At 42.5% G+C, this 25,991-nt stretch overlaps 1 protein-coding gene across 1 annotated transcript in view; it reads right to left on the reverse strand.

Moving 5' to 3' along the window:
* Positions 1 to 25,991, reverse strand: part of LOC139921428 (leucine-rich repeat transmembrane neuronal protein 4) — a 148,826-nt gene that overhangs the window by 58,917 nt on the left and 63,918 nt on the right. Inside the window, exon 2 of the mRNA XM_071911654.2 lies at positions 24,202 to 25,763. Within this exon, the coding sequence (XP_071767755.1) occupies positions 24,202 to 25,763 (1,562 nt within the window). The remainder of the gene's footprint in view (positions 1 to 24,201; positions 25,764 to 25,991) is intronic.

Raw genomic sequence — 25,991 nt, forward strand, 5'->3', positions numbered from 1 at the left:
CCATTAGCTAGCTAGCAACAGCATGGTACTTCGGTGTGTCTTCGGGTGTTATGACACGCCCACTTTTCAACGTTCAAATCAAATTCCTCCCAACGTTATGTCCCGCCTGTCTTTCCTGTTTCACTCGGAAATACATCACGATACGGAAGTTAGATACTCTCGAAATGCCGTTTCATCTCGACTTTAAGCCAGTATTTGTTTAAATAAACAACCATCATGTTATTCTATCCTGGTATCCTTGGCCATCCATGAAAATATGCTGGCAAACTGCATTCCAAGTGGAATTGTAATTTCCCCATTGATAGACACAGCACAATTTGGTGCTTTCACAGTACAGCAACCTGGATGGCATTGCTACACGTTCCCTTTAATTCTTGTTAGCATTGCAAAGTTATCAATTTTTACCACTTTACAGTTAGTTGGCAGTGGCCAAATATGTAAAAATCAACATAGTTATGATATGCTAACAAAAATACAAAATAGTGTTTTAGATTGATTCACCAATGCTCTAAAAATATGTGAGTAGGATGGGATTTTTTTTACTGAGGGATTACTGTATACCCTGTAGATGTGCTTTTCCCACTTAGCACCCCTCTCCATGTGTCTGTATAGGCCAAGTTTTGATTGGGACGCTACAGTGTAGCTACAAACCCCATTTATAATTGAGCAGTAGCCAAGAGATCAGTTTAAAAATGTATTTTAGCTAGAATTGGGGTTTCTAGATCTTTCAGGTCATTGGATGATCCTGACAGTGTGGAATCTGCCTTTAGGCAGCAACCATGTTGTTGGAAATTTCTCCGGCAGGTGAGGAGGGGAGAAGCTCCATACAGAAGCACAATTTACCAGGGGGCTCGTTAGATGCACATCAGGTTTGAGCCTGTCATAACGGAGTAGTGTACACCTCCATGGCGCTAGGAGCCCGGGGCCTTCGTTGTTCACCTCACACCTCGCTAATGGCCATCTGTGGTCATTATAGCCCACCAATGAGTCATACCCACGCTCCTGAATGCAGCCTCTGCTCCTCTGGGGCTGGCACTGTGGGTTTCTGTACAACACTGCTGCTGCTGCTGCTGCTGCTGCTGTTGTTGCTTACTGTGGCTGTTGTTATTGATGTTTATTCTCTCATTCTACCCCCTCAAACACACCACACTGACCCCACCAGTCTGCCTGCAGTCATGCAAGGAGTTGTTTATCTGCCAGCAAGATGGGTGAGATACACACACACACACACACACACACACACACACACACATATGCCAAATATGGACTCTCTAATGGAGGATCCTCTCACGCTGTTTCTCCTCACAGAGTATATCCTTCTCATTCTGGTTCAATCCCCCTCTCTTACTCGACATCTCTTCTATTCCGCTCCTTCTATCTCTCTCTCTCTCTCTGTCTCTCTGTCTCTCTCTCTCTCTCTCTCTTTCTCACTCTCTCTATCCCCCTCTCTCTCCACCCTATCTTTCTTGCTAGTATGTCAGACAGTCTCTGAGCCCGGCTGTGGATTAGATCGCTGTGGGTAAACCCATGGTAGTGTTCCATCAGGCCTGAGAATGGTGGGCCGTTTCATCAGAAAACTCATCCCTCATGTGAGAACTAATGCACTGTAGGCGAAGTCCCTGCTGTGCCAGGGCCAGGATGTGTGGATTCAGCTACTGCTGCCCCCAGATAAAACCCCAGCAGCAAAATAAAAAGCACAACCCATAAAGGGATGTGGGGGAAAATTTATCGGCCTGCAGCCTGGCCCATGGTGACTTTATGTGTTTGTGTGCAGGGGCGGACAGCTCCATTTTGAGAATGTGTGTCTACGTGCCCTGCTGTGTGAGTGCGCATTTATATGAGTGTTTGTCAGTGTGTGTTGTGTGCATGGATGGTACTGTCCAAGCATGTCTCAGCGCTGGTGTGTGCGTGCACATGCATCTTTTTCCGTCAAGGTATACGTTCAGTTGTCTGATGTGCTCGGGTTGATGGGCTTATGAGGGGATCACATGCATTTCTCTTCCTCCCCACTAGTGGGCAGCTCCCAGCAGGCCTTCCACACAATATAAAATTCAGCAGCCTCCCTGTGGCTTTAGTAATTACACCACCCATCAGGACAGAGAGTGGCAGAGGAATACTAATGAGAGAAGAGAGTGAGGACAACAAAGCTACCATCACAGCATGGACTCTCATTCATGTGTGTGTGCCTGGACAAAGCCTCCTCATGAGTGAGGAACCAATTCCAAAGAATGACACCAATCATGGCCAATGGAATATAACAGCTATTCCATACAAATAAAATTACACAGGATTCAGCTGTGGGAGGGGGACAAGGCAAAAGACCCCCGCGAGGAGCAAACTGGATGTCAAATTAAATTTGACAGACAGCATTCTTTTTTTATCTCATTTACCCTGTGCAGATTTCTCATTCCTTCTCCCAAGTTGACAATTGTGGCATGTGGCCAATTTTTGGCAGTTGAAAATATGGAGAGACATAACATGCAGGGTGACTGTTAGGATATATGCTGTCACTCAATTTGCAGTGTTTGAGAGGGGCCAAGGAAATATCTGCTGTTTCATGGGGAGGAGCAGAAGAAGAAGCCTGAGGAGAACGATGAGGCAGCAATCACACAGAACGTCCATCTGGCTCTGCCAATTTCAGGCGCCAAGGCCTTCTGGGAGAGTGGAAGACGAGGCTGGAGTCCTCTCAGACAGGCCCTTATCTGGACCAGATTCCCTCACCTTCGGGGCAGTGTGGTGATAGCTCCGTCCCAAGGGAAGATAGGGAGACAGACGGAAAGGGAGAAATATAAAACTCACAGAGAAATGAGGACGAAAAAAACTCATCTGCATCCTAACTTGGCAGAGGCTCTATGGAAAACAAGTCCTGTGTTTTCATTGATAAATGGCTGCGGAGAGAGTAAGTGGGCATTGTGCCTCACTCTATCATCCAAACAACAGTATCTCTCCCAGGGAGTCCTTCCGTTTCCAAACCACCCCTACTGGCTTTGGCTTCGGCCGGATCTGCCAAGCCTTCTCGCCCGTAGCCGCCAAACACAGAATTATCCATTGCTTGCTTGCTCTCTCCCTCATTTCCTTCCCTCCTTCCTCTTTTCTCCCTCCTTCAGTGGAATGAAGCCACTGACAGGCAGATGGGCAGATGGGGATCGACAGTGTTCCCCGGGCCGAAAGCTAATTGGGAGAGACTGGGGAGGGATTTGGCGGTGCTGAAACTCCTCACATGATGGGAAAATCAATGCACACTTCCAATGTATTTGCATCATGCTGAACTGAGAGACTGCAGACTAATGCTGTGTCCATTGGGAGTCATTAAGAGTTTTGTTTCACCTCTGACCCCCAGTTCTGGCCCAGCTTAGACACATGTGCTGTCCAGGTAGGATGCTGCTAACTTGCTAGCAATCCTTCCAGTCTCTCTTTATGCCTGTTTGTGTTACAAAATTAATAATTCTTACCATTTTACAGCATTTTCACTATAGACACATAAAGACAGGCTAAAATAATCTGCAATAGCTGCTGAATTGGATCACAGGTTATCTAAAATATGTGGTATGGATGGGAATCTACAAGTAGGGAAGGAGTGCTTTATCGCACTTCTCCATTTGTTTCATTTTGTATCGTTCGCTACCATGGCTGCACCCCGAACTGAAACGTCTGTCAGCGGTAGAACTATGACGCATGATATGTCATTTGTCACCGGACTCATACCATGAAATTCAACATTATTTGATTGCCTAGTTGACATTTACAAATGTTATTTTATTGTTGAAAAATATACATATGTGGTACCCAAGAAATTATTCTGAAACCCAAATGCAATATATGGATATAGCACATAATAATTTGCTTCATTGAAGGTGAAATGGACCCTGATAATAATCGCTTCCCGAAGTAAATACATCTTGAAAACAGCACATGCCAGGTCTGCCGTTGCCTTGGGGAAGTGACTCAATACCAGGAGGGGATAGACGGTTAGAGTCTGTGCTCCACAAAGCCCACCTGCAGCTCCCCAAATGAGAGATGGTGGAACATAACATAGATGTCCTGCCTTCAAATCAGTAAGCCTAGAGGGGACTGTCTCTCTCTGCATGGAACAGAATGGCCTCATCATCGTCTTACTGCCTGAAAATGGAAAAACAGCTTCTGATTCTGCCGGCACTCCTTTCTTTTGTCTTATTTCAACTGTGATTGTAAGCCATGCCTAAACAATAAACACTACAAAATACTTTGCATAGAGTTACATGGGAGATTTTATCAGGGTCAGTGCCCTCATTGCAGCAATACTCCCCTCCTAATAGAATAACTACACATAACTGCAGATCACCATACACTGAGACGCTAATTGTGACCAGAGGTTTCGGATGTTTGCCCCTTTCCTGCAACAGTTATTAAACCGCTTGGATGAACTGTATCACTGATGTGTGTCAGTATGCAGCACTGCCTTATCCCAGATCACAGCACTGATACAGTTCATCCGGGGGATTTCGTGGATAGCGCAGGAAACTTCCTAAACCCGTTGGCTCTATTCATCGTTGTTATCTTTATAGGCAGCCTTGGGATCTTAACCTGTGAACCCTTTGTTCTACTTGATCTGAGGCTCTGGCTTCCGCTGAAGCTCTGGAAACTCTTTTGCTAGCTCTTACAAAAACACATGTGCATGCAGGCATGCACACACACACACACACACACACACACACACACACACATAACACACACACACTTGGCAAAACCCAGAGCGTCTGAGAATGCGAGAATGACAAGTTGATTGTTTTGACTTTAGCCAAGATGTAAAACATGACATTAGTGGCACAAGGCTTAACTGACTATAAATTGACTCTCTCTGGCAGTATTTGATGTAGGATAAGCAGCATGACGATCAAAAGGCACAGCTTGATTGGAGGAGAATGAAACAGCAGCACAAAAAAGATCTGAAGAGAGACGGGACGGATGAAAAGACAGAAATGAAACATTACTCTCAAAGCGTGTGGGAGAACAAGGCCCCGGCCCTCTGCTCATTTAAGTTTGTCTTCTGTGCGGGGGGAAAGCCTATCCCTACTTAAAGACCTTATCCCGAGTAACAGCTGAACACAAATCAGGAAGAGAGGGAAATTTTCCAGTTGTCATGGCAACGTCGCCTGTCCTGGCGACATTGCCCTCATTGTGACAGTCGCTTCTTTACACTGACAGGTAAAACGAAAAACAGCCAATTCTCATTCTCTGCCAGTCATCCATTATACTGTATATGAACCCTGCTCTCTCTCTCTCTCTCTCTCTCTCTCTCTCTCTCTCACTCTCACACACACACACAGTTTTATTTTGTTTGTACTGTATTGCATCATTTTGCTCTGAGATTGATCGTTGATTAGTTAGATTTAGGTACGTTTGTTCTCTGTAAAGTCCTTTGGCACATGCCTTTGTGATGAAGGGCTAGACAAATAAAAACCTGATTTGACTCGACTTGACTTGTCTCTCTCTCTCTGCTCTCTCAAAGAAATCCAACACTAAGTCAGATAAGTTGTTTATACAACACAGTCAGCTTCCTCCCGGGGTTCTTGTGTCCCAGGATGCCTTGAGGGAGATTACGTTTCTGAAGATGTGCATAGACATGTGAATGCAGTTGATTCTTTTGATATGCGGTTGATATTTTACACATATGCACTTATTTATGCAGAAAATCTAGCAGGCTCTACACCCACCCACCCCCCACTCATTGATCTAAATGTACGTTTCACTGTTGGTTAATCAAATTTAAAGTCTATTCTGCATTTTTATTCACCTGTCTAAATGCTGTGTCAGAGCTTTTTTTTTACCCCACCATCAATAATTTTGTATGTTTTCATGCATTTCTGCTTTAAATAGCAAGTTTTAGTGTCACATTGTCTAAATATTCTTAATTTCAGATTCCTTTTCATCCCACTGAGAAACATTTCTGGGAGAAATACTGGAGCACCCTGGAGGTACATGGAGAATGACTAACACTCGGATTGACAGGCGAAGGCTGTGATAGATGTGTGTGTTTTATGTGTGTGTGTGTGTGTGTCTATGCATAATGTATGTGTGTTTGCATGCCACAAAATGACAAGGAAGGCTCATCAACACTGAATATGGGATGTAACAAATTTCATGTGACAGTATAAGATTGTGAGTCACATCCTACGGCCAAAAATTTTGAATATATGTTTTGAGAAATTCCAACTGGGTTTCAGAGCATGCAAAACACAAAGGCAAACAAATCATTGATTTACAAGCAGGAGTACAGACTCCTCTCAACTGAAACAAGCACAGCTGTCCATCCCTGCCTTGATTCAGCTGTTGCACATCTGAAACTTAATTTGAAAGGGATTGTGACAGGTGGAGATAATCATACATTACTTTATGAGAGTGTCTGTTCGGAAAAAGCGAACGAATCTGGCCTAACTCTTCCTCACAATCTTCTGTGTGTTTTGCTCTGCTGAAAACCTGTCTGGTAGGCTCAGTAACCTTAATTAGCAGCAGATGCCTGGGAGTTTTTTTTTTTTTCCTGTGGATTATTTTGATAAAAACTGTGTTGGTGTCAGCAATACAGTACTTACATGGTTCACTTCCTACCTTTCCAAAAGAATTGTCTCTGCTGTAAAAGGCAATTTGTCATTATCCACTGATAAGCTCACTTGGGAGCTCCCACAGGACTCAATATTTAGGCTTCTTGCTTTTTTATCTATGTAGCGGCAGCGGGGAGAGCAGGCGGGTATTATAATAATAATTATTATTACTATTAGTAGTAGTAGTAGTAGTAGTAGTAGCACTTCCAGTAGTTCTACAGCACTTACACTGCTATGAATAACTGATTAATTTCAGAATTTGCTGAGTAAGTCGCTCTTTTTAGAAAGACCTGAATTTGCCTGACCCAGCAGAAGTGTGTGATTGCTTGGTCAAGATACCAAAGGGAAGTGTGGTTCCGGATGGTGTGAAGGGCATAATACAATATAAGCCTTAAGTGGATCAGTTCATTGAGGAAAGCCCGCTGGTAGTCACGGCAAGGGAAGTGTTTACTGCTCAAGAGCCCCTCCATGGGGGTATTAACCGAACCCCACACAGAAAGTAGGCCATGCAAATGATGCCGAGCTGGGCCTGAGAGAGAGAGAGAGAGAGAGAGAGAGAGAGAGAGAGAGAGAGAGAGAGAGAGAGAGAGACAGCTATAGAAAGAAAGGAGAAGACAGAGGGAGAACCGAGACCTACACAGAAGAAATGGGCCACAGTCAGCAGGGCAAAACATTGCCGAATGGAAATGCGATGTAAAATAGGGGGTGTGTATGTTACAGGCAACTTGGATAGGAATGTTAATATGAAAACTTAGTTTGGCCAATGATCAGATCAGATCAACTGTTATATTCTAAGAGGTTTGATTTGCACACACAAGTATCATAAGTATCTTAATTTATATTCTCATTTCTACTTTTTTTGTCAGTCCACAGTGAATCCCTTGGCTCGACCGTGGTCTTTGTTCAAGAGAAAACTTTTTTTTTTTTTTTTTTCACCGGACCTAAAAATACTCTCATGCTCTCACAAACATTAAAGAAGAGATGCACACTTAGTCTATGAATCACTATGTCAGAGAGGAGAGGAAACAAAAAAAAAAAAAAAAGGGAAAGAGAAACGTGTGAGAAAGAAACAGCAAACTGGAGCAAACTAAACAGATTCACACTTGGTGCTCGGGGACTGTGATGGTTCAGTCTGCAGACTGCAGTGTAATGGTGAGTCACTACACACTGACACCATGCAGCGAGAGTGCAGAACCTCGAAAGCTTCCAGAGCTCAGACCCACACAGCCTGGGAGTAACCTGGGATTACAGGCAAGGATGGGGAGGTAGAAACAAACTCTCCCAGCTTTTACACAAACACACCTAACAACACTGGGCTGTTAGTTATGGTCTTTTCAAAACTGATCTCTCTATCCCCAATGCATCGTCTTCTTCCAGCGGGCGCACTCTGAACAGCTGTTCCTAGCTACTGGCTGTACATTTTAACTGCAGGTTTGTCCTTTTTTTTTGTTTTGTTTTGCTTTTTTTTTTTTATCTTTTTGTCACTGCAAAATGCAGGCTGCCCTGGAGGCTGGGCTATACAATATGCTGTAACTCTAAGGTAACGCTAAGCAAAAGGACGCTGCTGAACACTTTCACCCCCTCAATCCCGAGTCTTTACGTTTCCACCTGGAAAAAAAAAAACAGAAATATCACGCCATCTAAAATAACCATGAGGATTTGTATCTTATCTGAAACCATGTTCGCTGCGAAATGTCACCAAAGCCTCATCTAATATGGTGAAGGCGATCACGAGTAAGGTTTGACATTTGAAGCATTATCACAGGGGAGTGTGAAAGAAAAGTGATTTTCAGCTTCGGGTGTGTAAAAGACAACTTCACCTCGACCCTCTCCTGGTCTCTATTTCAGATTGTGTCATCGCCCCCCGATGGAAATGAGAGGTCAGAGATGAAAAAATAGAGGGTGACGATGAAAGAGATAGAGAGGAAACAAAAAAAAACAAAAAAAAAACTGGCAAGTGTTCTGTGGAAATGCAGCAGGGAAGCAAGATGACCTTGATACACAAATAGACCATCTTTACAGGCAAAAAAAGGAAAAAGAAGAAAAATCATCCCTAAAGATATTTATTACATTAGGGTCCATTGGCAGGAAGGCAGATAGGTTCTGCTTCATTTAATTATCACCATCTACTCAGTCATATTTTTCATCTGCCTTTTTTAATATATTCAGTGGAGTGGAGGTGGGCTGGGAGCTGACTCTTAAGATGCATATGCACAATTAAACTCCATCAAGAAATTGTCAAATTTGACCCCAGTAACTGTTCCCTAATACTTTATCTTTCAATAACAGTCACTGGCATTAGCTTATTTGCTAATTGAACTCGCTCTTACAACAATAATTCAATAAGCATGTTTTCAATACAGAAAGCACTGAGATGAAACATCATTAGTAATATGAGAGTTGAGCCAGTGATAGTACAGTAATGTGCTTCAATTTACCAGCATTTTCATACCAAATAAATGTTTTCAGATATGTTTATTTATTTAACATCTTCTAACTCAACAGTTCTCATAATAACAATGTCAGGCCAATTTTGCTTAAGGCACTTTGTAGCAGTCAGTCTCTTCATATGAAATGGAGTACATCACCTACCTCACAAGCAGAAAAGCAAACCCTGATGAGGTAATCATGTCGTTCATTATAAAGCCAGCATGGTGCATGGGAATGTCAACAGTTAGTCTTGATCAGCATTCAGAGTGCAGTCATTTTGATTGGTCAAGGCTGCTGGAGGAATAAATGCCTCATTATTCTGGGCACAGAGCGACTGGGCCGGGCTCCCGCGTTGCACAGCGTCATTAAAGTCAACATCTTTGAGCATAGCCGGCTTGGCCGCGGCAACACCCACTGCCACGACCCGTTATTCAGCCATGCTGGAGGGATGCATTCAGTGTTTTCCAGCGGCAGTGTGCAGATCACTGTTGTGACGCATTTGTAATTGACACAACCATGCAGGAGGTGCAGCGCTTGGGGCATCATGCCATCCAACCACACAATGACCACCTGCCTTGTGAGACACACCATATATCTCTAAAGACAACGTGAGGCCAGCAATCTCTGCTGCCTACAGCTGGGCTTTTGTCTGGTCCTCTGGTGGCAGCACAGGCGACAGCACAGACAACCGTACCCTTGCCTAAGCTGCCCTCTGCAGCAGCATGTGCTTGTTTATCACCTCACAACATATTGTCACCATCCGGACAAGCCCTCTGGAAAGATGGTAAAACAGACAGAGTAGAGAAAGAGAGAGAGAGAGAGGGAGAGAGAGATGGAGAGAGAGAGAGAGAGAGAGAGAGAGAGAGAGAGAGAGCATATGAGAAAGAGAGGAAGAGCAGAAAGGAGAGAGAGAAGGAGAGCATCTGAAGATTGGAGAGTGCATCGCGGAGGGGAGAGAGGCTAATTAAGGAAGGCTGGATTAATTAGGCTTCCAGTCTGCCTGCCTCTCATACTCCCACTGAGCTTCATGCCAGTATAGGCCCCAAACCAACCCCCAAAAGCAAGAGGCCCACCTATTGTTCCATAGATTTTCCACCCATTCATTGGAATGTGTTTTTCACTGTCAATGCAGGCCACCAGGGGGTTTAAGGCTATGCTGTAAGCTCAGTAAATCACAGTAAATTCCTAATAAAGACACATATAAAGCGTAGCAAAGAAACATTGTGCTTGTCTTTGCACTTGAAAAGGCATATTTGGTTAGCAGTGCTTGAATTTCCAATAAAGTAAAATATCCTCCAGTTGATGCAGATGGCCTTTACTTTATAATACCCCTCGAGCAATGTGCTCAGGTTGTATTGTGTGCACGTGCATATAAACAAACGAATGTTGTGTTAATATTTGGTACTTACTTCTCATCTTGACACAATAAAAAGGACACTTGTCTTTCCAAAAGCTATTGGTTGACAATCTTTACAAAGCCCTCTGAAGTACCCTATCATCGCTGTTTCCCTGCCCACTCACTCATTTGTCCCCCTGAGTAATTGAATTCATTATCAGTTCATCAGAAAGTACAGGATAGAGGAGGGGAAGAAGGAGGTTCTTAGTCTTGGACGGATACAATAAAGCCTCAACACCATATTCAAGGCAATGCTTTCAATGGCTCTTTCCTACTTCTGCGTGATCAAAATGGAGTGAAAGGGCTTAGGAGATGCTGAGAGCCCAATGTCTTTATTTTAATCTCAACAAAAACAGCCAAAGAGCCAAGTCCCCTTCAGCTCTTCTTCACCTAATATCCTTGGCCCCGTCTAGGGTGGAATATGATGGGATGAATATTTATTGTGGGTCTTGGCTTTGATGGGCTGCATGGAAAGGTTGGGGAAAAACAAAGTGGAAAAAAAGCTGGTGTCGCCATTTCTGGCCTGATTGACGCTCCAGCTTGCAGCAAGTAATTCATTTTGAGGGGGAGGCACAAGTGCCCTTGCTCCGGCTCCCGGCACAAGTTTATGATAATCCTAATAAATTATGATGCGCTGCACAGACATTAAAAACTGTGATTGGCACTAAATCAAACAGGCTGTGCCTCTCAGGTCAGAGAGAGAGAGAGAGAGAGAGAGAGAGCGATTGTCTGCAACTAGCCTTTTCTTCTCCCCTGCTCTCCCTCCAACTATCCATTTCTTTCTGTCCTCAAATCCTCCATCACCCCGGGTCCACCTAGCCATTTCTCTCTCTCTCTCACTTACTCTCTCTCTCCTACTCCTATCTTTCAACTCAACTTGTAATTTTCCATTTATTTTCTGTTCCCTGGCTTGATCTCCTTTTCTTTCTACCTGACCACACCTTCCGTTGCAGCTGACTTGATATCTTCGGGTTAGAGTGTAAAATGTTTGAAAAAAGCAAAAGAAAAAGAAATCTGTCTGAAACCTACAGTTAGGTCCCTGGTACACTGTGAAGGTGTGCTATTGTCTTTTTCCTGTATTAGTAATGGTGCCCTATAGTGTACTGCATGTATTTTTGATCCTTTTTGCAGGTAATCTAATTCACGCTTGAAAGGATAACCAGATTGAAGCCAACCACTTTAATCTCACCCAAGCACTCATGTCTACTGTGCAGATTAATCCACCTTCATCATCTATAGCGGTCATAGGTGCAAAACATCAATTTGTTAACCCAAATCTGGTTAGCCTGATGTTGATTACTGCCCTATGCATGGCCCTTATTATGAGGAAATGGAAATAGTCTACCTGCCTTGATTAAAACGACAGAAAAAAGAAACAACTTAACTGTTTAATTTGTAGGCAGTTCATCTCTTTAGAAAAATATGGGAATGCAGCATTTCATCAAGCCAGTTCAAGTACACAGTTGCTTCCATAATGGCTCTCCCCTTTATTAGAAAATAGCAAACAGTTATAAGTTATCTTGCTTCTTTTTGAAATGGAGACACCAGGGCTCAGCTATGTCACAGAAGAGAAACTAAATTGTCAAATCAGAAATGCATTTGCTGCATAAGTGAGCAATTTAAGTCTAAGACAAAATGGAGTTGAGGGAGAACGGCTAGGGTAATTAAAAGCACAGTTTCTATTTGCACTGATTATGATGCATTTTGGAACAGGTCCCATTTTAAATGTCCACTTTAAAAAGAGCATATCCTTGCATTTGGTGAGTAAACCAAATTCCCTGATGAATGCCGAGGGTAGTGACCCCCTCCATTGAAAGACAGAATACTTGTCAGTGGCTATAATCAGTGGCAAAATAGCTTTGGCGATCATATCTCAAAGGCATATGCATATGAAGTAAGCTGAACGAATGAAATATTGGGAATGACTGCGATGAAATAGACTGAACTGGATCCAGATGAAAACAATCCCTTATTGATTTCACCTATTAAATCCACTTTAAACATTAAGGGGAGATGTAGATAAAGCAGAGACGGGTTAAAGAAGAACAATTAAGACATGGATTATGCAAAAAAGGGGAGCAATATTAGGGAGATGTTCCAATATTTTATACACTCAGTTACTGTGCAACAATCAGAAAGCACTTACATGTAAGAGAGACAGATTTTTCCAATTCTTTAACAGTGAGTATCCCCAGCCAAGCAATCTAGCAGGGCAAATAGGAATTCTAAGGGGGCGGCCAGCCGGCCTCACTGATCCGTCGTGCCTATCCATGCACGTTAATTTCCAATTCATTTTCAATGAGAGCTGTCCATTGTCCGGACAGGGCTGACAATGTGTCCGTCTCTGTCAGATTTCCATCCGTTTTGATGGACAGAAAGTTCAACCCAGCTGAACTTGTTCTGGACGGACAGATTCGTCACCATCCGTTTAGCCAGTAAGACGTTTGTTTTGCGAAAAATAGCGATACAGAGACAACGGTCTGACTCATCATCAAAAGGTTACAGAAGCAAAGATAAAAAGGAAAAAGTCTGGTATAATGTTGGGATGACTGTAGGTTTTCCAGGTCAGTTTTTTTTTTTTTTTGACTTTATACAGAATAGAATAGAATAGAATATATTTGTATTTGTAATTGTAATTTATATGATAATTATATAATACCCTTAATGATCTTCTTTACTGTGATTATTGGGATTTTGGTAATGCTGGCAGTACTTTGCCCTAGAAGCTAATATTCGATGTACCCATGCTCTTGTACAAATGATCACAGTAAAGAACACTCTCATGCAAACTATAGGCACTGATTTTGAGAACATGTAATCTGCAACTATCTGCATGTGCTCAATCTGGATTGCTAACTACAATAATTGTTTTTTTCCAACATGTCCAAGGACTTTCAAATGTCAAATAATGCATGTCATGATTTACGACAGACAAAAAGGCTGAGCTGGGTTTTATACTCCCTATCCCTCATTTTATGATCATCATTATCTGTGATCTTTTTCACATTTCAAGAAGCGGTCAATGGATAGAGAAAGGGTTCCTGGTCCCTAAGTATCCTCACTAGCTTCATGGCACAATCAATCCCTTACGTATCCATTGTCGGTTTTGTCAATACAGACCTTTTATTACCTTGCTAATCCAATCAATAAAAGGGACCATTATATTTCACTGTGAAAGATGGCCTTCAAATATGTGACATTTATGGCAGGGAGTGCTCAGTGTTGCATCATAGGGCAGATATTTCTTGAATAGGTGTATTGGAGAGCAGCAACCCCCTCTTCTCCTTCAACCCACCCCATCATCCTTCTCTCTCTCTCTCTCTCTCTTTTTTTTTTTGTAAATGTCTTGGGATGCCAATCTGCTTGTAAAAGTCTTGATAAAAACACAGGTTGGGACTTCAAAGATGCGACTCCAAACATGTGTTTAAATATGTCCCGCGTGCCTGATGTGAAAAGGCTTGCACCCCGGACATGTGAGGTTGGAATACTAAACTGAGGCTGGGAGAATAGAAGTCATCAATCACGGGAGGTGTACATTTTCCTGCAGTGGAAGACAGCCAACCGGCATTGGGTTGATGCAGTGAGGCCATAGAGTGGGATGCTGGAGGTTGACACAGACAGGTAATTAACTAAAAATAATATGTGCTTGACACAGCAGAGAAAGGGGCTTAAAAAAGAAAACAAGACACAATGAAACGAAACCTCCGAGAATAGCCTAGCAGGGGAGATGAAGGTTACTTTGTGTATGCCTGCATGAGTGGATGCGGCACATGCAGCCAGCCTGCCCCGACACCTACACACTGAAAAAGGATCAAACTTGAAAGGCATAGGACATTTTATTAGACTTTCAACATCAATATATGGGTTATTTTTTCTTTATATTTTTTTTTCTCTTTCCCCTGTCAGTTCTTTATATATGCAGTATAAAAGACTGGCAGTGTGTGATAGCAGCATTGGTAATTCAGTGACAGATTGCTTATGCTACTGCGGAGGGATTCTAGTTGGGATGTGAGGTGCTAGCGGTCTATAAAACCTCTAGAAATGTTAGTGGCTAGGGATAAGCCCTACAATTCCAATGATACAAATAACATGATTTGAGTGGGTGGAATGAAACTGGGAGAATCAAGATCAGAAGTCGTAATTTTAATTCTTTTAACCCCCCCACAGCTCATGTCTGAAACACTTGCCCACTACACATGGACACAAAATTTAACACAAAATTTCAAAACTACAAAGCTTAAAATTGCACTTTGTGACCATTTCCATGAACTCTTCATGTAGCTGCAATATCACTTGGTGGCTTGCAATTAGTTCAACTTGAAAGGAGTTCAAATTCAATAGATTGGTGCAACTTTGGTTCATTGGATTGGAGTTATCACTGCACTTTTGCTTATGTTACTGTGTTAATCTGGCCTATCAAATGAGCAATTGAAAGTAGATTGTATATAATTCCAATATGGAATATGACTAAATTCTAAAACTAACACAGTGTATACATACTGTATATAATGTGTCCTGAAAATTGACAGTTAATTTATTTGGGCTTTTTGTGGAGTCTATGTCACATTAACCAGCCCAGCATCGGTGTAACTTACTCTGTAAATGTGAATCTAAGAATAGATGTGATTGTCCTCTTTTGATTAAATCATCACAGCTGCCCCGCTTCAATCTGACTTGCATAATTAAGCAAACGGGTTTGACATTGTTTTGATTGAATCTGCCCTTTAGTTCTGACTACACTCTTTTCTCGGTGCCTTGCAGTGTGATCTGACCACTGAGGAAAACATGCCAATCTGCTGGACTCTGCCTCAGACTTATGATCTTACCTCAAAAAAGCTTTGAGTCACCACTGATCAGAGGATGGACAGCCGTCTGTGGAGATAGGCCCGTGTGTCTTTGTGGGCGCATGCCTGCCAATCTAGCTGTCGAGTCTGGATGGCTGCCTGATTTGTCTGGCTTCCTAACTGCCTCTCCTGTCTGCGTGTCAACTGCTCCATCCCATTGTCTGTGCTTCACTGCCAGTTCACTTGCATACCTGTCTCACTCCCTACTCCACTTCAAGCCCGACTTCCCTGCCTGTCTGTCTGTGCTGTCTGCTGAGCCTACAGAACAGGATGACTCAAATGTTGCCGTCAGCACCAATAACCCCACAAACATCTCCTCGCCGCTGGGAAAGTGGGGCTTTGCTTGGAATTACCAGAATTACATAATATATTGAGCATTTATGTAAAGAAAAAGCTTATATAGTAAGATATGCTTGCAGGCCTTTCCTATGTAGAATCATAGATGCATGGCCTTTTTGACTCTCAATACCTTACAGAAATGCCTACTCATAATTTCCTGGTGTGGGGGAGCACAGCACAGGGAATTGCAAAGGATTGCCTTTTGAGAGTATTTCACTTGATTATTTATTAGAGAAGCTATAGAATCAGAAAACATAATTTCTTAGGAATAATTAGTTGAAAGGTAAAAGATGCAGTATGGCCCTTTATTTTTTGAGTTAAAAATATATTAATAAATAAATAATAAATAATAAATATACATATTAAATTGACTTTGGAAAGTTACAATATTTTCATCTGACAGCAGCATTGTGCAAGGATGACAGGCTAATTACACTTGACACATTGTCGATTCATTAAATAACACATGATTTTCTGGTGAATGTGAACAAGTCTGCACAACGTCAGCACAAGTGTTTCATTCAACATTGAATATTCCTTGGTTATTAAAAAAGCTTATGATTAGGGGTGGCTTGTTCTCCCTTTACTTCTATATTTCACTGCACTTCATGACTATTCACAGATGTGTACTTAGCCTGGATCCAGGCCCATAAATGACAGTCACTTGTATTTGTTTACCACATTAATTTTGTGATTCATGGGAGTGGCACTGGTTTCGTCTGAGTGGGCTGTTCAAGCTTACAGGCATTGAGTTCTCTGATTGGACTCAACAATCTGGGAACATACCGAACTTAAAAAAGCTGTCACAGAGATGTTTTGGACAGATTCATTAAAAACCATGACTCCAAATGGACGTAATTATGATTTCACATTGAAATTGTTCTTGTTTCTTAACATTGTTTCCAGTTAACTGGTCTCAGCCCTGAAAGTTGGACATGTTGGGAATGTTTGGGTATTTGCAATATTAGGATTATTCAAATTGATTGTCATTTTGATTTGTAATAGTGATAGCTCTAATCCTAATTACTAGGTGTATAGCATGCCATGATATTATGTGCTTTCTGTGATATAACATCTACTGGATGTGATATTTTTTTGGTTTAGTACTCCCTCTTCAAAGAATTACAATATGAGTAAAACAAATCATTGCTACTGTGATTGATCAGGAACAATCTAGGTTGAGGGTAGAAATACTGTATGGTCCAGGCAATACTGTTGGTCCAGGCAATGATGAACTCATGAAAGCAAATCTAATGACAGTGTGCCGGTCTCACGTATAGCTTGATTAAAATTATCATGTAGTTAACGAGTAAAAATGAGTGCTTCATCGGGCTTGATCCATACTCATGTGCACTAACCTTATTTGCACTGCATAACTGCACTTGCTATGTATTTCCATTAGAAATAAGACTAAACCACAGGCCCTATAGCAGTTTCTTTGCCTTCATTATCACAACCTGTTACCAAAAACACATATGTGAGCAGCCACTATTCATTTTGTCTGAACAAATTTGGTTCAAATTACTACAGGGATGTAGCGACATTGGAAGTCACATATTTTACTGCATGCTTGCTTACTGCACTTCTGCTATACTGTTTCTCCATCACAGGGAGGAACTGTTCAGAAAATAAAAATTACGTTTCGTATTGTTTCATCCATCAGAATGTGCAAACAATGGTTTGGCAAGTGAGTTCGAAAGACTAGAGTTTTGTATTACATCATGCTGCAGTGGATGTTGCTGTGCCAGTGGAGAATTGTTGCAGGATAAATGCAGGTTTGGAGACATGTTTGATGGCTACCACTGTAAATACAGTAAATGCAGTGTCAAAAATGGGAAGACAAGGACAGCAACCACTCTGGGGCAAACAAGCCCCAGTTCTAAAGTAATATTATTCTTTCAGTATTGGTTCTGTGTCCGTAATCTGAGATCCCTCTCTCTCTCACTCTCTCTCTTTTAGTTATAGCCCATCTATAAGAGCAGGTAGCTTCTAGTTTTGTCATCATGTATATAAACATACAATCATGAAATTGTGTGTCCTAGATTCCAATGCATATGGGAGATTGAACTGAAAAAGATGGGTCTAAAGCTTCTAGTAGTGGGTAAAAATAAGTGAGGCAAGTAAGAGGCCGTAGGACAGGCAAAAGGCCAATGTGAAACAAATGTTGCACAGCTTTGAAAAGTGCCTTTAAAAGGGAACAGACCAGTGGTCAGAAAAAAATAATTGCTGAGCAAGAGGGTAGTAAGGAAATACATGCAAATTTTAAGATGGGGATCCTTGACAAGGAGAGAAGAAAAAAGGAGAGAGATAGCAAATTTGAAGTTTGGAAGTCTACATTGTCATTAACGATGCACTTGGGTTTCATTGTGAAAACTGGCAGGAAAAGAAAAGAAGAGGAGAAGAATCTTGCTTCCTTTCCAGGTAATGTGATTGCTATATTGGTGATCTAACACCCTCATTAAGCATGGATCAAACGGCAGTGCAAAAACCGACGGCACGGAACTGCAGTGTGTAAGAGACAGGATTAGGCGGATGAGAGAGATGTTCTCTCACGAGCGGTACGTGTTTGAAGTCCCCCGCATGCCTAATTGTCGACCGAAGACACTAGCATCTAGAAGTTCAGCTTCCCCGCTGAATTACAGATAGCTTTCTTGCCCTTGGCTAGCCTCCCAGTGTTTGTGTGTGTTGATTTTTTCTAAGCAATTAACAATGTGACACTATGACCTTGGACTAGAGAGCGAGAAAGAGAAAGAGAGAGAGAGAGAGATAGAGAGAGCACAGCTTTATACCTCAAGGAGTGCTATAATGATATACAACAAATTAGTCAACATACATTTTTACCTTATTGCAATGTCTTATAACAGCCTTGACAGTGTTTCATTTAGGAGTCTGAGACAGCAACCTTTACACACTGCCTTAAAACAGTCAATAAACTCAAAAAAATAAAAAATATACTTTTCTTGTCTTTTCCTGTCAAACTAATACATTTTTATATGATGTGCATTACTGACTAGATGTGCTCAAACACTGTACAATGTAATGAGAGATGAAAGATGTAAACCACTTGTTATACATAAACTAATATCTGTGCAAACCACTACCTTTCTATACAACCAGTAGACTAGAGTACTATGTTTGGAAGTAAGATTGCATGTAAGGGGATTACAATAATCTGATAAAACATGGAAACTGTTACATGAGAGTAATTGCAACAGATAGGGGCAGATAGTTTTGAATAAAAGGACATAATTTGTTGGATTATTCAGAAAACAGCAGGGGGGGATGATAACCAGATAAGAGGTTTTGTACATCTTCAAACTGTAGACTGTAAATTGGACTGAGCTGTTTTAATTGTATGTTGTATAGATTTTAACAAACTAATCAAAATGTATCTGAAAGCAATCATATTAATTTACCAAGTTTGAGAATTTCAATGGTATTATGTTACATTTAATTTGAGTCTTGAACTGATGCTGATTACAATATTTTACAATGAATTAAATCATCATCATTAACAAAACCAATAGTGAAAGGGGCAAAAGTCAAAGTGACAGTGCCTAGAAAACAGATGTAACATTAGATGCAAGTAGAGGAGGAAAGTAGAGAGAGGGGAGAGGGGGGACTGACGGCTCTTCAAGTGTTTCTTGAACAGCTTTCAGTTTACACAAGAGGACAATGCCACCACTGGAGACACAGGAGCAAGATGTGTCGAGGTCAAGTGGAGTGAAGGCCAAGTCACTGCACAGAAGGCAAAGCCCAGCGCCTGGTAGTAAAGGAGAATAGGACACAGACTCAGGTGTAGCTCATGACCATGGCCTGGATGTATGGGAGCACAGCTAGTAGCCTCGTACACTTGCACCTTGGCTTTGAATTTGATAAAAGCTGTCACATGGAGTACCTGGAGGAAGTACTGGAGGGGGTTGACATTGAAGAACTTGCTGAGTTGGAGACAAGGCAGGCTGCGGCATTCTGGGTAAATTGTAGCCTTACTTAAAGTGAACATTTATGATGCCCAGCCACAACAGTTATGACAGTCCAGACAGGAGATGACTAGCGCTTGTACAAAGTGCTGGGCAGAGTTCCTCGTAAGGAATGGTCTGATTCAGTAGATGCAGTAGAGTACAATCCTACAGGGTTGGGTTGTGGCTATGGTGGTGGCCTCACATGACAGCCGGTTGTCTCAGAAACCAATGGGATTTGTAGCAATAGGAGTAGAGTGGAAGGAAGAGTGGTTCATTGTTTTCAAGGTTGAGCTTGATTTGCTGGACTTATCCAACTTGAGATATCAGTTAGGCAAGCAGAGACACATGCCTCAATTAGGGTGTGCCAGGGGTAGAAATAAAGGTTAGGTAAAGAGTTGAGTGTCATCAGCATAGCAGTAGTAGGAAAAGTTATGGGGTGGGATTAAAGGGCCATGGCATTTAGCATAGTGAAAAAAGACTAGGTTCACATCAAGTAAGTGCAAATACACGTCTGCAAGTGTGGCAAGTAACATCCAGTGATTCACTGTGTTAAAGGCAGCAGACATGTCTAAAAAATAATGACAGAGGAGTGAGAACCCGCTCTAGCAGTATGGGCTACTACAGCAACAGCAATGAGCACAGTCTCAGTAGGCTCCTCTGTGAGAAACATTGAGAAAGTTGGTCAGAGGCAGTACATTCAAGATAATTAGGTGAAATATCAGCTGCCATCAGATGGGTTTTCTTAAAAATAGAAGCAACATTATTTAATTCAAAGACAGTTATATGCAGTGTGACATCATGGTGTGTTGATGGTTGGAATAGGTCAGCAGCAATATCTGAAGGAGGTGATATGGTCAAGAGGACAGTGGAAAGAGAGGGAAGGGAGAAGCAGGTGAAAGACAGAGAACAACTTAGAGAACAGTTTCTGCAGGTTAGAGACAGATTTGAGCCACTTTCTGTCAGATGCAGAAAAAAAAAGCCTTGTTCACACATTTCACTAGGTTTCAGACAGCCAAGGGGCAGGTTGTGACAAATGAGCAGATCTGGATGAAAGGGGATGGAGGTTAAAGGATAATGAGAGCGCAGCTAGAAATATGGAAGTCATGTAGTCTGTGAAAAGAGAGGAAGGAGTGATTGTAGAGAAAACACAAATTTCACCAGGATAGTGTGAGGTGAGGCCAGGGTTCTATAAAAAATGGAGAAGGATGCAAAATGGTGGTCCTAGACTTGAAACAGAGGTTTGAAGTGATGCAGACTCTAGAAAAGACCAAGTCAAGTTTGCTGCCAGCTTTAGGAGGACAGGCAGAGAGGAAGAGATCAAAAGAAGATAGGAATGAAATGACAGAATTAATCCTCTCTGCGGGAAGGTTGAAGCCACTTAGGAAAATGAGGGTTGTGCCATCTTCACTGAGAAGGCTGTCAAACTCATATTCATGTCAAGTGGATCTGGGGGCAGATAATGGACAATAATGTGAAGAGGGCCAGAGTGAGGTACAGTGATGGCACAGAATCCAAATGAAAGAAATGACAAGTGTGAGACAGGAGGAATGAGAAACTCCCACTCAGGAGAGATGAACAGACCTGAGCCACCATGGCCTCAACTCCTAAGAGAGGCACTGAAGCTGTATACTGCAGGGAGGGCAGGAGGTGTTGCTGTGTTCTCGGGGGTGATCTATGTCTCAATCAGAGCAAGGAAATACAGAGACAAGAGGGAACCATATGCTGAGATGAACTCTGGACTTTCTGGACTGCTGACTGATAGTTCTGGAGCCCTGCCTCTACAATGTTTTAAGTGCAAGGAGACATAGAGGGATATATAAGATTAGATAGAATGCGCTGGCAAGGGAGATGGCCAAGTCCCCTGAAAGAAAACAGAGGAGGATAGAACAGGGATAAAAAGAAACTCATGGAGATAGATATGCTTGAAAAGAAGAGATGGAGAGTCAAAAAGAAAAGTGACAAATTATCAGTGTTGGTCCATACTCATTCCTTCCTCGATCAGCTTCCACAAATACATTCCTTAGTCTTTGTGCGACTCATTCTTGATGCCACACGGTTTAGTATTATGAGGCTACTGCTCTAGCTTTTTCTGTAGAGAACCTGAGGCCAAGAAATACTACTGTTGACAAGAACAATCCCCTACAGGCATATTCAGTTAATTAGCTGATTGCATACCAGGGGAGGGACAGAGTATGAATGAAACAAGCATTAAACAAAAGGAATTTAGCCTATGGAGACTAACCACAAGGTGTGCAGCTAGGAGCCTACTACATACATCCAACAAATCCCCTTGCTTATTTTGTATACAAATTTCAACTGGATGAAGTGCCAGGCTTAAAATTAAATATATAAAGAGTCTAAGCACAAATAATTAACTCAAGCACTGCTAACATAATAATACATTACACTGTGTTGTGTTACGTAAGGGATAATGCCCGACGAGGTGTCCATAATCAGGAATTAATGGACTCCGCGGAGGCAGCCTCCCCGTCGTCCATTAATTCCTGATTATGGACACCTTTCACAAGCCATAAATCATAAGCCATCTCCTAACTCTGTTTCCCTGGTAACACCTGAGGGTTTGACTAATACCTGGAACAATCATTACCATCCCATAAGGTTATTATGCAATGGAAACGTTGTTCACTACTCCAGTAAATAGGACGAACCTTAGATACGACTTGGCAACGGGAGATATTTCTAGGCCGCTCAGCTCATAGAACCCTTTGGCTCAGCTATGAGCCAGAAAGCTAACGTTATGCTAGCAAGATTCAAAGTCAATAACATTGCGTACGGTTGACAAACAGTAAATATAATTTAACAGTATGTTTAACAATAAGACTAGCTAGCTATCCAGCCATGTCATTGTCCCCAAATCAATATCAAGATTTTCACGAACATACAAATTGTAAACGGAGGCTTTGACTGTGTCCCTGTTGCTATGGTTACTCATTTTAGATACAGGCTGATACTACGTAGCCAGCGCATTAATTTAGAACGGTGAACAGACAGTTTTACTGGAACTTCTTAGTAGGTGTCCATTATCAGGAATTAATGTACACCCTGCAGCCAATCAGAATCGAGTATTCACCCAGACCATGGTATAAATTATATTATGTTACGCTCAGGGAACAGTTCACTTCCCTCTCTCCCCAATCGTCCTCATTTAGTTGTACCTGATCTCATCTGCGTCTTGCCCTAAATTGCGGGTAAAGGAAAACTCTTTACTTTGCTACTGGCTCTTATTTCTATACCTAGCTCTCCTTTAATACAGGGATGCTTGCTTGTTGATGAACCACTGCTCGACAATGTTTTGGCCCTTGCCCTTCTTCTTATTAGTTATTTTTTGCTTGAAATGCTGGTGAAAAAGAAGTTTGCTCAGGATGAAAGTGTCTGCTAAATGGTTAAAATGTAAAACTAAAAGTTAAGTTAAATCAAATTAAAATAAAAGATTGATAGATGCACAGATTACACTATTAAACAGGTAATCAGTAGTGGATTCCCATAGAACCTTTATTTAGCTGTAGCTAGGAAAATACTGAAAAGCTGGGGAATGTTTTTTTGATGTTTTATCTAAGAACAGTATGTCAGGTACACAAGAGTGTAGCTACTGAAAGGGGGAGAGGGAAAGTGGTATTCCCACATTACTGTAGTCTGCAAATACTGTTTTGAAGTAATTCACTTGCCTGTGTACAAACCATTTCAAAGAGTATCACTCCTTTTGGGAGTATCAAACACTACTTCTTTCTACATGAGTAGTGCTTGTGTATGTGTATGTGTGTGTGTGTGTGTGTGTACTGTATGTGTGCATGCATAAGTGTGTGCGTGTGTCTGTGTGTGTGCAATGCAAGTGTAAGTATGAATTTCTGTTTATTTGGGTGTGACTGATCAATTGAGCCGGTGAGTAAACAAGTGAGTAACTTGAGCAAGAAAGTATGTAAGGGAAAGAAAAAGTCCCCAAAAAGCAACTACTGTAGGTAGAACATGAGCGTAAAGTATTTTCCAACAACTATCCTGAGTCATAGCTATGTCAGGAAAAGTGTGAAGTCATCAGCTCAGGGGGAAGCACTATTCTGTGACAAGAGTGTCTATTAGTATTCACATCCAGTGTCCAGGAGTGAATCTTCCCACCATTCAGCTATTCTCCCCACACAATACTCCTCATCAAAAACTGAATCGAGGTAGAGCAAACACACAAAGCACAAAGCCTCTGTGAATTGCAAGCAAGAAAAAAGAAAAAACGGTACCTAAACAAGCAAAAATGTCTTATCATGGACAAAGCCAGCAGCATAGTTTACGCGGGTGAGATTTATGCAGAATAGGAAATGTAATCAGTCTTATTTATTTGTATTTCTGCCCAATTTTACAACCAAACAAATGTTTTCTTAGCAGAAATGAGGGTTTAAGTGAATATACAAACTCCCATCTGAACACAAGAGATATCTTGTTACACAGGAGGTGATACTAAAATCACCTCTGCTCCTTCCAATAACATTCCATGGGTATGCAGTATCTCCCTACCCGGCCAAAAAGAGAGGCTATGCAATTAAGGCACAGACTTATCTATCAAAAGCAGTGTAAATAATTACCTCTGGTCGCCTCGCTGTGGACAGAGTTTTGTTTAGGAGGGGTGGCGGTGGTGTGGGTCATACCTCGCATTCTCTGGAGCCTGAGATGGTGTAGGTGCAGGGCCCGGTCCCATTGACAAGCACGTCCATGGCCTCCGAATTGGTGGGCTTGTAATCCACATAGTACTCCTGCAGTGGAGAGCTCAGGGTGCGCTCCGTCTCTCTAGCTTTCTTGCGCCGCTTGCGGGCCGCTGCTGAATGCTCCTGCAGCTGCTTGACACTGCTAGGATAGCGCTTCCACGACACGTAGATCACCAACAGAATCATTGCCACAGATAGAAAAAGGGCAACACTTCCAGCCACAATCTTATGGAAGGACACAGGTTCCAAGTCTTGCTCTGGGGGTGGCGCCACAGGTGGGGTAACAGCTGAGGATGTGGGGCCTCCAATAGACCCCTCTCCTCTCTTTCCAGAACCAGTAGGTGAGGCAGGAATGGCTGGGCGGCGCTCAGTCTCGGCAGGGACGCTGGATGGGGTTGGAGGAATGCTCACAGTGAGCATTGTCGCTGGGTTTGAGCGACAAACACCAAAAGCTTCAACAGCATCCATCACTTTCTCACCCTGGGCTTTCTTGGGGGAGGCGCAAATCATGGTGGTCTCCTTTGCTCCTCTGAAGTTTCTCAGCCAGGCCACCAGAGGGCAGATTGCAGGGCCACAGTCCCATACATTCCCAGCCAGGCTGATGGTAGTCAAAGATATCCAGGCAGCAACCACCTCCTGGGAGACATTGGTCAGCTTGTTGGAATCCAGGTTGAGGGTCTGCAGGTTAGGTAGGCATTGGTAAACTACAGCATCCACTTCTGTCAGATCATTCCCAGACAGGTCTAGTTTCTGAATGGAGGCCCAGGTCCAGGTCAGGCCCTGGCTCATGGAGCGGATGCGGTTCCACTGCAGATATAGTGCTCGCAGATTGTAGAGGCGGGGAAAGTGAGAGAAATTGATCTTCGAGAATTGGTTGTGCTCTAGGTGCAGCTCAGTAAGCTTGACTAGGCCTGAGAAGGCATTCCGTGTAATACTCCGCAGGCGGTTATAACCCAGATCCAGGAACTCCAAATTTCTGCAATCTTGGAACAGGCGCACTGGGATGCTTTTCAGAGAGTTTGAGCGTATGTGAAGGCTGAGAAGCTTGCGCAGGCCCTGGAACTGCCCGGGCTGCAAGGCTTGCAGCTTGTTGTATGACAGGTCCAGATTACGCAAATTGGGGACAGGGTGGAATGTGGTGTTGTGGAGGGATGTGATCTTGTTGGAGCTCAGAATTAGCTCCTTGAGTCTGCGGACCCCCTGGAAGGCCATTCCATCAACAGAGGCTATGTAATTGTGGTCCAAGTAGAGCCAGATGAGTTGGTTGAGGCCCACAAACTGGCCTGCTCTAAGACTGGCAAGGCTGTTGTACCGTAAAGAGAGGCCCTGACAACCTCCTGAGAGATTCTTGGGGACATCGCGAAAGGCGCTGGACTCGCAGTAGACGATTTTCCCATCACAGCGACAGCTCTTGGGGCATGGGCGCTCACTCAGGGATGGATTTGCCGCCAGCCACACCTGCATCAGCAGTTGCACCACTAGCCAGCGACACCGCATGCCAGAGCCTATAGGGAGGGAGAGGGAGAGGGAAAAAGAGGGAGGAAAAACAGATTGAGCAGATGAAATTATTACAAACACCAAAACCACCGATTCACGATTTATCATTTCCTATGGTTAACAATTATATACTGTATACTCATGTGCTTACTTTGTCTGGTGTGCAATATCAGAAATTATGGTGGCTCACAACCTACAGTGCCTTCTGTAAGATAAATTGAGAGGATATACTTATA

The sequence above is a fragment of the Centroberyx gerrardi genome, chromosome 2 (assembly GCF_048128805.1).
Source record: "Centroberyx gerrardi isolate f3 chromosome 2, fCenGer3.hap1.cur.20231027, whole genome shotgun sequence".
In the NCBI taxonomy this organism is placed as follows: Eukaryota; Metazoa; Chordata; class Actinopteri; order Beryciformes; family Berycidae; genus Centroberyx; species Centroberyx gerrardi.